Genomic DNA, 12,432 nt, shown 5'->3' on the forward strand with positions numbered 1-12,432 from the left:
CACACCTAGAGTATTGTGTTCAGTTTTGGTCTCCTTACCTGAGAAAGGACGTACTGGCACTGGAGGGTGTGCAGAGGAGATTCACTAGGTTAATCCCAGAGCTGAAGGGGTTGGATTACGAGGAGAGGTTGAGTCGACTGGGACTGTACTCATTGGAATTTAGAAGGATGAGGGGGGATCTTATCGAAACATATAAGATTATGAAAGGAATAGATAGGATAGATGCGGGCAGGTTGTTTCCACTGGCAGGTGAAAGCAGAACTAGGGGGCATAGCCTCAAAATAAGGGGAAGTAGATTTAGGACTGAGTTTAGGAGGAACTTCTTCACCCAAAGGCTTGTGAATCTATGGAATTCCTTGCCCAGAGAAGCAGTAGAGGCTCCTTCATTAAATGTTTTTAATATAAAGATAGATAGTTTTTTGAAGAATAAAGGGATTAAGGGTTATGGTGTTCGGGCCGGAAAGTGGAGCTGAGTCCACAAAAGATCAGCCATGATCTCATTGAATGGTGGAGCAGGCTCGAGGGGCCAGATGGCCTACTCCTGCTCCTAGTTCTTATGTTCTATGTACTTTTTCTGTTGTGTTGGTTTGCAGTTGGTGCACTGCACCCTGTAGGCTTTCTCTGCAGATGGATTATACCACAATACCCTGACAGCACTTAAATAATGTTGAGAAGATTACAGTGTCTTTCTCATGTAGGCATCATAGGGTGTCAGGGCTCAGCACTGACCCTTTGGACCATAGGAACAGGAGTAGGCCATTCAGCCTGTCGAGCCTGTGATCATGGCTGATGTAATACGGTCCTGGCTGATTGGACACTTCAATGCCTTTTACACACAATGTAGACCTTTACCTTTTTGTTTTTGGTTTTTGTTAAATTTCGAGTGCCCCATTATTTATTTATTTTTTGTCCAAGGGGCAATTTAGCATGACGAATCCACCTAACCTGCACATCTTTGTGTTGTGGGGGTGAAACCCACGCAGACATGAGGAGAATGTGCAAACTCCACACGGACAGTGACCCAGGGCCGGGATTCGAACCCGGGTCCTCAGCGCTGTCAGCAACAATGCTAACCATTGTGCCACGTGCCGCCCCCTTTACCTTATTGTTAATCAGAAATCTATCGTACAATCTATTAGACATACTCAGTGACAGGGATTTCACAGCCTTCTTGAGGTAGACAATTCCAAAGATTCACAACCCTTTGGTGATTGGATATAGTTTTTTTTTTTAAATGTATTTTATTCCAAACATGTATAAAAAATAAAGTAACATGTACAAAAACACACAAACTCACAGTCCACAGTTTGTACAATTCCTCCCCCTCCCCCACCCCATGACGAACAGTTCGTAACAGTTCGTCAAACATTGGGAAGAATAACCCCCATCATGTGTCAAAGCCCTCCGCTGACCTACTCAACTCAAATGTAATCTTTTCCAACCAGAGAGAAGTCCCCCAGCCAGGTCGCCAACCCCAGCGGCGTAACCTACCTCCAATTTAGCAAGATCCTTCACCGGGCAATTGGAGAGGCGAAGGCCACAATTTCGACCCCCTTCCCCTCCAGCAGCTCTGGCACTTCTGATACCCCAAAGATCGACACCATTGAGTCCGGTCTGACTTCCACACCCCACAATCTTAGATAACATCCCAAATACCGCTTCCCAGTATCTCCCCAGCTTCTCGCAACCCCAGAACATGCCGGCCCCGTCCATACTCATCAGCCACCCCCTGGAAGAACCCACTCGTCCTCGCCCGGGTCATATGCACCCTATGCACCACGTTGACCTGAATCAAGCTCATCTTTCCGCAGGTTAAATTCACCCTCTGCATTGCCTCACATCCCCCCCCCCCCCAAGCGCCTCCTCCCATTTGTCCTTGATCCTCACCACCTGCGCCCCCGCTCCCCAAACCACCCGTATATATCCCCAATCCTACCTTCTCCCAACTCATCCGGGATCAGCAGTTGCTCCAATAAAGTGTATTCCGTCAACCAGGGAAACGTCCTCCACTCCTTTTGCACAAAGTTCCTCACCTGCATATATCTGAATTCACTGCCCCTCGGGCAACTCAAACCACTCTCACAACTCATCCAGGCAAATTTCCTTTCCAAGTGCAAGTCCCTCGCCCTCACCAGCCCGCCTCCCTCCACATCCCATCCATCTTCCCTGGCTTTAACCTATGGTTTCTGCACAGCGGTGTCAACACCAACACCCCTCCAATTTAAAGTGTCTCCGCAGCCGATTCCACACCCTGACCGTTGACTGTAGCACCAGGCTCCCTGTATACTTCTTCGGAGCTAGTGGCAGTGGTGCCGTCACCATAGCCCTCAGACTAGAACCCCTACAAGCCCCCTCCTTCATCTTAACCCAATCCCCATTGCCTCACCTCCACATTCGCCGCCCTATAATAGTACAGCAGGTTCAGGAGCGCCAACCTCTACCTCTGTAGCAGAGACCTCTTTACCCGTGGCACCTTCCTTGCTCATATAAACACCAAAATCACTGTCTCTAATTTCCGGAAGACCTTGGGGAGAAGGATCAGTAGGGTCTTGAAAACAAACAGGAACCTTGGCAGCACATACATCTTTACCACCCTCCCAACCAGTGTCAGGTGTAATGTATCCCAACTCTTGAAAGCCCCCCTAATCTCCTCCACCAACATTGTCAAATTCCACCCATGCATTGTAGCCCATTTCCTCGTCACCTGAATTCCCAATTAACCGAACCTTTCACTAGCTACCTTGAATGGCAACATCCCCAAGTTGGCCGCCGCCCTACCACATTCATCAGAAACAACTCACTTGGGGCATTACGGTGGCGCAGTGGTGAGCATTGCTGCCATGTGCTAAGATCCCAGGTTCGATCCTGGCTCTGGGTCACTGTCCATGTGGAGTTTGCACACTCTCCCCATGTTTGCGTGGGTTTCACCCCCACAACCCAAAGATGTGCAGGGGAGGTGGATTGGCCATACCAAATTGCCCCTTAATTGGAAAAAATGAATTGAGTACTCTAAATTTACAAAAAACAGAAACACCTCACTTTTCCCGACATTTAACTTGTACCCAAGAAGGCCCCAAACCTCTCCAATATTCCCATGATCCTACCCATACTCTCCTGCGGGTCCGACACAAACAGCAGGTCGTCCGCATATAACGACACCCGATTCTCCCTACTCCCCCTCACAATCCCCTGCCACTCCACTGACTTCCTAAGGGCCATCGCCAAGGGCTCAATCAACAGCGCAAACAACACGGCGACAGCGCACACCCTTGTCTCGTTCCCCTGTGCAGTCCAAAACTCCGTGAACTCATCTCATTTGTATTTACATTTGTAACTGGGGCTACATATAACAGACGCACCCATGCCTCAAACTTCGGCCCAAATCCAAACCTACCCAAGATCTCAAATAAATACTCCACTACAACCGATCAAAAGCGTTCTCTGCATCGCATCCAAAGAGACAATAATCTCTGGCACCAGCCCCACTGACAGAGTCATACCCACATTTAAAAGCCTTGTGATGTTACTAGAGAGCTGTCTACTCTTTACTAAATCTGTTTGACCTCAGCACATATCCCTCCATTCACCTCACCACTAACTTGGCCAGCACCTTCACGTCTTTGTTCAACAAAGAAATGGGCATATAGGACCCACACTCCCAACGGATCCTTCCCCTTTTTCGGGATTAGCATGATCAGTGCCTGCATCAGTGTCTCTGGCAGCTCCCCCTTCTCCAACGCCTCACTAAACATCTCCATCAAATGTGGTGTCAACTCTGCGCAGACGCCTTATAAAACTCCCGGAAAGTCGTCCGGCCCTGGAGCCTTCCCCGACTTCAACTTCCTAATGCTAACAATCATCTACCTCAGCCCCAGTAGGTCCTCCAATGCTTGCCTCCTTTCTTCCTCCAACCTTGAAAACTCCAACCCATCTAAAAACCATCCCATATCCCCTTCTTCTTCACCCAGCTCGGCCCTGTATAGCTTCTCATAATCGCCCTGAATACCTCATTTATCCTCCCCAGTTCTGACATTACCTACCCCTTCTCTTTTCACACCCTTAGAATTTCCCTGGACGCAGCCTGCCTCTGCAGTTGGTGAGCCAGCATACAACCCGCCTTCTCTCCATATCAATGTTGCACCCCCCTCACCCTCCGTAGCTGCCCCAACGCCCTTCCTGTCGTCAACCTATTGAACTGCCCCTGCAACCTCTTCCTCTCCGACAACAACTCTTTAGTGGGAGTTCCCGAGTATCCCCTGTCCACATCGCCAATCTTGTCGAACAACCGTCCATTCTCCTCCCTCCTCCTCCTATCCCTGTGCGCCTTGAACGAGATAACCTCCTCTCGGACCACCGCCATCAACGCCTCCCAGAATGTGGCCGCCGACACTGCCCCATTCTGATTCAGCTCCACTTAATCCCTAATTGCCAACCTCAACTTTCACAATGAAATGAAATGAAAATCACTTATTGTCACAAGTAGATTTCAAATGAAGTTACTGTGAAAAGCCCCGAGTCGCCACATTCCGGCACCTGTTTGGGGAGGCTGGTATGGGAATTGAACCGTGCTGCTGGCCTGCTTTAAAAGCCAGCGATTTAGCCCTGTGCTAAAACCCCTTACCTGCCAAAAGACCCAAATCCAACCTCCATCCGGTTTCTGTACTTGCCCCGAGCTAAGCCTCACCTCCAGCCAATGCGGCGTGTGATGCAAAATCAAAATCGCAATTCCCACAAGCTCCACCCCAACAACTCGCTCGACTCACCACAAATAAATCAATTCTCGAATACACGTGTGAAAAGGAATACCCCCCTGTCCCTCACCCCGGGTTCTTTAACCTCCACGGATCAACCATTCCCATACGTTCCAGAAACTCTCCCAACTCCTTCACCATCCTCAATCTTCCCATTGACTTGGGGCTCAACCTGTCCATCCTCAGTTCCATCAAACAATTAAAATCTCCACCCATAATCAACTGGTCTGTATTTAAGTCTCGGATTATTCCCAGGATACCCTTCACCAACCCCATATCATCTCAATTCGGCGCAAATACGTTAACTAGCACCACCGCCATCCCCTGCAGCATCCCACTCACTACTACATATCTACCCTGCCCCCCCCCCACACACACACATCCTTCCCCCTCACCCCCCGGTCCGGCACTTCCTTGACCCCCACAAACCACGTCCCTTTGTTCAACAAAATGGCCATCCCTTGTGACTTTGAGCCAAACCCAAAGTGAAACACTTGTCCCACCCATCCCTGCCTCAACCTAACCTCATCCTTCAACCAGAGGTGGGTCTCCTGTAACAAGATAGCCTCCGCCTTTAAGCTCCTCAGGTGTGCAAAAACCCAAGACCTTTTAATCGGCCTGTTTAACCCATGGACTTTCCACGTTACAATTCTTAGCGGAGTCTTACGTCTCTACTACCCTCTACCGCCCATTATCATCCCACTCCGGCTCTGCCTCCTCCAATACAACCCTAAACTGGGCCCATCCAAGATGGTCCCCGCCTCCGCCCATGACCACGCTCACTCTCCAACTCTGCCACGTCACCCTCCTCCCTCTTGGGGGAGTGGCGGGGTGATTACCCCCTTAAAAGTCATAACTCCACAAAGAAAACCCCACCCTCCGGCATCACACAATAGCCATAATATCCAACTTTACAGATATAGCCCCTCCATTTCACACCAACTCTCAGATCTCCCCAGTTTATGGTTCCTTATAAAGTCATCGAATCATCAGCCTCTTCTGGCGTTTCAAAATAATACTCCTGGCCTTCAAATCTGACCCACAGTTTTGCCGGGTACAGCACCCCAAACCGAATCTTCATTCGGTACAACATCCCCTTGGCCCTGTTGAATCCAGTGCGCCTCTTCGCCAGCTCCACACAAATGTCCTGGTATTCTAACACAATTTCCTTCCCATTCACAGTCTCGCTTCTCCCTGGCCCACCGCAGGATCTTCTCCTTTTCCATGAACTTGTGCAACCGTGGCAGCTTCCCCGCTCTTGGCTTCTACCTTGGAGACCTTGTAAGCTCTGTCCACCTCTGGGGCTTGTCCAGCACCCCCTCCTCCACCAGCCCAGCCAACATCCTCGACACCATATTTTATGGCGCTTGTTCCTCTCACACCCTCTGGCAGACCCACAATTCACAGGTTCTACCGCCTGGACCTATTCTCCTGCTCCGAACCTTCACTCACAACGACTTGCATAGGTCCCTCAGGATCCACAATCCGCCTCCAGGGACACGATCCAATCGCCCTGGTTGAACACCACTTTCTCCACTTTGCGTATCGTCGCACCCTGTGCCTCGTGGCACTTCTCTACAAGGTCCGTCGATCTTCACAGAGGTGCTGCTGCTACATCAATGGTCTTCGAACAGTCGCCATGCATCTTCTTCCTTTGCTGGAAAGATTTGTGTTTGATAAAGGCCATCAACTACTCCAACTCGGGCTTTCGCACTCGCGATGACCCTTCCCGTTCTGCCATTCTCATAATTGTTGCTGCACCACAGGTCCACTCCAGTTCCTTAGCTCGGTCTTTAATTTTTATTTTGCTGGGTCTGGTAGCTAGTAGACATGCCAATCTTGGGGAGAACCTCTCCCTCTACATGTTCTGCTCTACTTCCCTGCCAGAGCTAACCCCAGTAACGGGTATAAAGTGCCCAAGTCAAAGCCTTCGAACCGGAGCTGCCCTGTGTGCCACCGCTCACTACACAGCCTCCACTGGAAGTCACCGTGATCGGATATAGTTACTGCTACCTGCAATTAATGTCTGGGATCACGTAATGCTAAGTGACCAAAGTGGTAAGGGTGTTATTCCTAAACACTCTCACTCGTCTTGATATTTGCTGAGCAACAATAATCATTGCTACTTTCAGGGCTGTATGAACATGTTCATTCCATTTCATTATGGAACGCTATCTGACGTAATAACTTTGTTAAGAAGATCACAAGCCAACAGGAAGCAAAATCTTCTTTCTTTTACAGAATGGTTTGAGTACACTCCTTATGAAGCTGGACTTCCAAAATATGGAGCTTATATCCCCGTTCAGCATTTTGGAAGCCGGTTCTTCATGGGATATCTGATAAAGAAATGCCCAGAGATAAGACTCAGCTTCTTACACGGTATGAGTTACATTTAGGGTAATGGCTGCTCTCGGAAGTGTGTTAAGAAGCATGGGGACAGAGGTAGGCTGGTCAACCGTTTGAGCCCATTAAACTGAGAGGTCTGCAGTTCCTTCTTCTCTCTCTCCTATCTTCAGTAATAGAGATTTGCAATATTCATTCCATAGGTACAAAATTGTGGCAAAAGCAACTACGATTTTCCCACCTGTTTCTTTTAATACCCAGGCCTGGAAACAATCCAGGTCCTAGAGATTTGTCTATCATAATCCCATTATTTTCTCTGTCTTTAATGGGCCCAAATTCCCCATGGGGAAGTCGTTTGTATTTATATGACTTTGTGCGTAGGTTAGTGTTAATTAGATTTATATTGTATTAGCTATTTTAGGCAGGCTTAGGGGTGAAACAATTGAAGGCAGTGCTCCTGGAGTGATGTGGGGGAGGGACGTGTTGGTGGGTGGGGTGGTGAAATAGAGGTTCTCGCTTCTCAGTATTCAATGCCCAGACTGAGAGTGTGATATTTATTCACACATACAGACAATCTCACCAATGAAGAATGATTGCTTGAGTAAGTTCCTAGAGGGTGCACTGAGTCACTGCCTGTACCTAGACCTTTAGAACAATGGGTGGTCTGGACAATAGGAGAGATTTGGCCTCACTTAGCTTCTACAGTCATGTGGAGGAAGTTCTGCCCTCTGGGGGCGTGTGTGGATTCTCGGGGCGACCTCAGTGGGAGGCTGGAGTATATTCCTCACCCTGAGGGTGGGAATTCTTCTTCCCCTCAGTTAGGAACGGGGAATTCTTCACCCGCAGGGTGGGGGCGATTTAAGCAACTGAGAAAAGGGAAACAATGAAAATGATTGTCCTCTTCTATGTTCAGGCCAGTGGGGTAGTGCTTTTGCAGTGAACATGGAGGAGATCCTGACGGAGATGGTTGGCACCTCCAACACTTGGATGCAGAGCTTACTTGATACTATCCGGGGAACAGGTAACGATTTGTCTCTTTGTTTTATAACAAAAGCCAACAATTCACTGCCGGCTCTGCCATTTGTACAGAATTAGTGAGTGAGGTGCAGGAAGTCTTTCTTTGACACAAAGGGACTCATAGGTCATGAGGCTTCTGATTGAATGGGACAACTATTGACATCCTTTTCCCCAGTAAAACTCTTGCTCCTTCTCACCCTGATCATACACTCTGGTACAGCCCCTATCTGACTTCACTTCCCTTAAGTGTAGTGGCCTCAGTCTTGAGAGTGTTTATGGTGGGCAGCTGGTTCAGACTTGCATTGCTAGATTTGGCTGATCACATAGAGCGCCCTTGAGTCCTGTTCTCCTCAGCCAAACCTATTCATCATTCCAGGATCATTCTAGAATACAAATGATTTGCTTTACCCACTGGAACCCTCCTCCACCCTCACCTCCAGCTATAATTGGATCACTAATTGAAGAGGAGAAATGATCAGGGCTACAAGGGATGGATGTTTGAAATTCAGTGAATTGCTCTTGCTGATAGCCAGCAGAGACATGGTGGGCCGAATGGCCTATGATTCTAACCAGACCTTGACAAATGCAAGGAACTCATGGACATTTTGTTGCTGAGACTGAGACCATCTATTCATTAGTTCTCTGCCTTCACCCGAACAAACCTGCCCTGGTTCCGAAGTTGCATTTTCCTTTCCTGTCTTCCTCCAAGCTCTCCCTGGGCTCATCTTGTCTATGAGACTCATCTGCTATTCCTTCAATATTATTTCCACTAAACCGTTGATCACTGAACTTCCCAACTGGCACCATTTCCCCTGGCAAATATTGTTAACAATTCACTCAATCCCCTCCCCTTCATATCTGCCATCATTATCTAGTGCCGCAAAAAAACACCCTTGATTCATCTATCCTTGTGAAATACCTCCATTTTCTCCAATATCCTTGAATATGTTGTCGCGTCATGAATCCATGCCTATGTTTCACTACATGTTTGAAACCCCTGCAATCAGGCTTCTGTCCCTGCCACAGTATCGAAACAGCGCTGCTCAAAGTACAAATGACGTCCTCTGTGACTGCGACAAAGGTAAACTTTCCTCCTTGTCCTTCTCAATCACTCTGTAGCCTTTGACACCATTGCCACACCATCCTCATCCTCTTTACCACCATTGTCCAGTTGGGTGGGATTGCTGTCAACTCAGTTCTTATCTACCTAATCATAGCCAGAATATCACTTGCAATGTCAACGTTCCCAGCTCCTGTAGCACTATCTCTGGAGTTCCCAAGGATCCCCCCCCTGACCCCCTCCTATTTCTTTTTTTTTTAATAAACATTTTATTGAGGTATTTTTGGTATAGTAACAAGAACCAAATAAACAATATACATGAAACCATAAACATAGTGCAAAAGCCATTTACCTCGTACAGGTATTATTGACCCCCTACTCTAATCTAAACTATTCCCCCCCCCCCTGCTGACGATTAATTTCCCGCAAAGAAGTCAATGAACGGTTGCCACCTCCGGGTGAACCCTAACAGTGACCCTCTCAAGGCGAACTTGATTTTCTCCAAACAGAGAAAGCTAGCCATTTCCGATAGCCAAGTCTCCGACTTCGGGGGCTTTGAGTCCCTCCAAGCTAATAGTATCCGTCTCCGGGCTACCAGGGAAGCAAAGGCTAGAACGTCTGCCTCTTTCTCCTCCTGGATTCCCGGGTCTTCCGACACCTTTCAGGGCAGCACGGTAGCACAAGTGATTATCACTGTGGCTTCACAGCGCCAGGGTCCCAGGTTCGATTCCCCGCTGGGTCACTGTCTGTGCGGAGTTTGCACGTTCTCCCCGTGTCCGCGTGGGTTTCCTCCGGGTGCTCCGGTTTCCTCCCACAGTCCAAAGACGTGCAGGTTAGGTGGATTGGCCATGCTAAATTACCCGTAGTGTCCATAAAGGTTGGGAGGGGTTATTGGGTTGCGGGGATAAGGTGGAAGTGAGGGATTAATGTGGGTCGGTGCAGACTCGATGGGCCGAATGGCCTCCTTCTGCACTGTATGTTCTATGTCTATGTAAACCCCGAAAATCGCCACCTCTGGACTCAGCGCCACCCTTGTTTTTAACACCGTGCGCATGACGTCCGCAAACCCCTGCCAAAATCCCCTAAGCTTTGGACATGCCCAAAATATATGGACATGGTTCGCCGGCCCTCCCGCACATTTTGCGCACCTGTCCTCCACCCCAAAGAATCTGCTCATACGGGGCACTGTCATGTGAGCCCGGTGAACAACCTTAAATTGTATCAGGCTGAGCCTGGCACATGTTGCGAACGTGTTGACTCTACTCAACGCTTCTACCCATAGACCATCCTCTATCTCACCTCCCAGCTCCTCCTCCCACTTGCGCTTCAGCTCCTCGGTCTGCGTCTCCTCCGGCCCCATAAACTCCTTATAAATGTCCGAGACGCTCCCTTCTCCTACCCACCCTCTGGAAACTACCCTGTCCTGAATCCCCCTTAGCGGTAGGAGCGGGAAGGTTGACAGCTGTTTACAAGGAAGTCCTGCACCTGCAGATACCCGAATTCATTTCCCCTCGCCAACCCAAACTTTTCCTCCAACGCCCTCATACTCGGAAACCTCTCCTCTATGAACATATCGCCCATCCTCAATCCCCGTTCTCCGCCATAACCGGAACCCCCCGTCCATAATCCCCGGGGAAAACCGGTGATTATCACAGATTGGGGCCCAGACCGATGCTCCCACATGCCGCCTCCACTGGCCCCAAACTCTCAGGGCCGCCACCACCACTGGACTGGTGGAGTACCGTGCCGGCGGGAACGGCAGAGGCGCAGTTACCAACGCCCCCAAACTGGTGCCCTTACATGAAGCCGCCTCCATACGCACCCACGCCAACCCCTCCCCCACCACCCACTTCCTGATCATGGCTATATTAGCCGCCCAGTAATAGTTGCTAAAATGTGGCAGCGCCAGCCCACCCTCTCCCCGACTCTGCTCAAGCATTACCTTCCTCACTCGCGGGGTCTTGCCCGCCCAGACGAAGCCCATGATCACTCATTTGACCCGCTTAAAAAAGGACCGCGGAATAAAGATGGGGAGACACTGAAATACAAATAGGAATCTCGGGAGGACCATCACCTTCACCGTTTGCACCCTCCCAGCCAGAGACAACGGAAGCGCGTCCCATCTCCGAAAATCGTCTTTCATTTGGTCCACCAGCCGGGCCAGATTCAATTTATGCAGCAGGTCCCATTCCCCCGCCACTTGGATGCTTAGGTACCAAAAGCTTCCCTCTACTAACCTAAACGGCAGCTCTCCCAGTCGCCTCTCCTGTCCCCTCGCATGGACCACAAACATCTCTCTCTTTCCCATATTAAGCTTATACCCCGAAAACCGGCCAAATTCCCCTCAAGCCCTCATGATTTCTTCCATCCTCTCTATTGGGTCTGAAACATACAGAAGCAGGTCATCCGCATACTGTGCTCCACCCCCACCCCGGACCAGTCCTCTCCAGCCCCTCGAGGCTCTCAGAGCAATTGCCAACAGTTCCAAAGCCAGCGCAAACAACAGTGGGGAGAGGGGGCATCCCTGTCTCGTCCCCTGGTGCAGCGTAAAATAGTCCAATGTTGTCCTATTCGTCCGTACACTTGCCACAGGAGCATGACACAGTAACCTGACCCAGTCAATAAAGCCCCGCCTGAATCCGAACTGCCCCAGTATCTCTCACAGATAGTCCCATTCAACCCTATCAAAAGCCTTTTCTGCATCCATTGCTAACACTATCTCCACCTCCCTACCTTCCGGGGGCATCATGATCACATTTAACAGCCTTCTTACATTGGCCACCAACTGCCTGCCCTTAATAAACCCCGTCTGGTCCTCCCCAATAACGTCCGGAACATAATCCTCGAGCCTGGAGGACAAGATTTTGGCCAGCAACGTGGCATCTACATTCAATAGGGAGATAGGCCTGTAGGACTCATACACAGCTCCGGGTTCTTGTCCCGCTCAAGAATCAGCGAAATCGTTGCCTGTGACATCGACAAGGGCAACACCCCTCTTCCCCTTGCCTCATTGAACATCCTCAACAACACCGGCCCCAATATCCCCGAGAACGTTTTATAAAACTCCACTGGGTACCCGCCCGGACCAGGGGCCTTACCCGCCTGCATGGCCTTCAAGCCCTCCACTATCTCTTCCAGCCCGATTGGGGCCCCCAGCCCTTCTACCCGCTCCCCGTCCACCTTTGGGAAATTCAGCCCCTCTAAGAAGTGCCTCATCCCCTCCGGCCTCGTAGGGGGTTTCGACCTGCACAGCCTGCTGTC

At 49.8% G+C, this 12,432-nt stretch overlaps 1 protein-coding gene across 1 annotated transcript in view; it reads left to right on the top strand.

Annotated features, from left to right (window-relative positions):
* LOC140407206 (cytosolic phospholipase A2 zeta-like) overlaps positions 1–12,432 on the top strand; it is a 345,625-nt gene that overhangs the window by 303,343 nt on the left and 29,850 nt on the right. Inside the window, exons 24-25 of the mRNA XM_072494873.1 lie at positions 6,993–7,130; positions 8,008–8,115. Coding sequence (XP_072350974.1) covers positions 6,993–7,130; positions 8,008–8,115 — 246 coding nt within the window. The remainder of the gene's footprint in view (positions 1–6,992; positions 7,131–8,007; positions 8,116–12,432) is intronic.

This window comes from Scyliorhinus torazame, chromosome 2 (genome assembly GCF_047496885.1).
Source record: "Scyliorhinus torazame isolate Kashiwa2021f chromosome 2, sScyTor2.1, whole genome shotgun sequence".
NCBI lineage: Eukaryota > Metazoa > Chordata > Chondrichthyes > Carcharhiniformes > Scyliorhinidae > Scyliorhinus > Scyliorhinus torazame.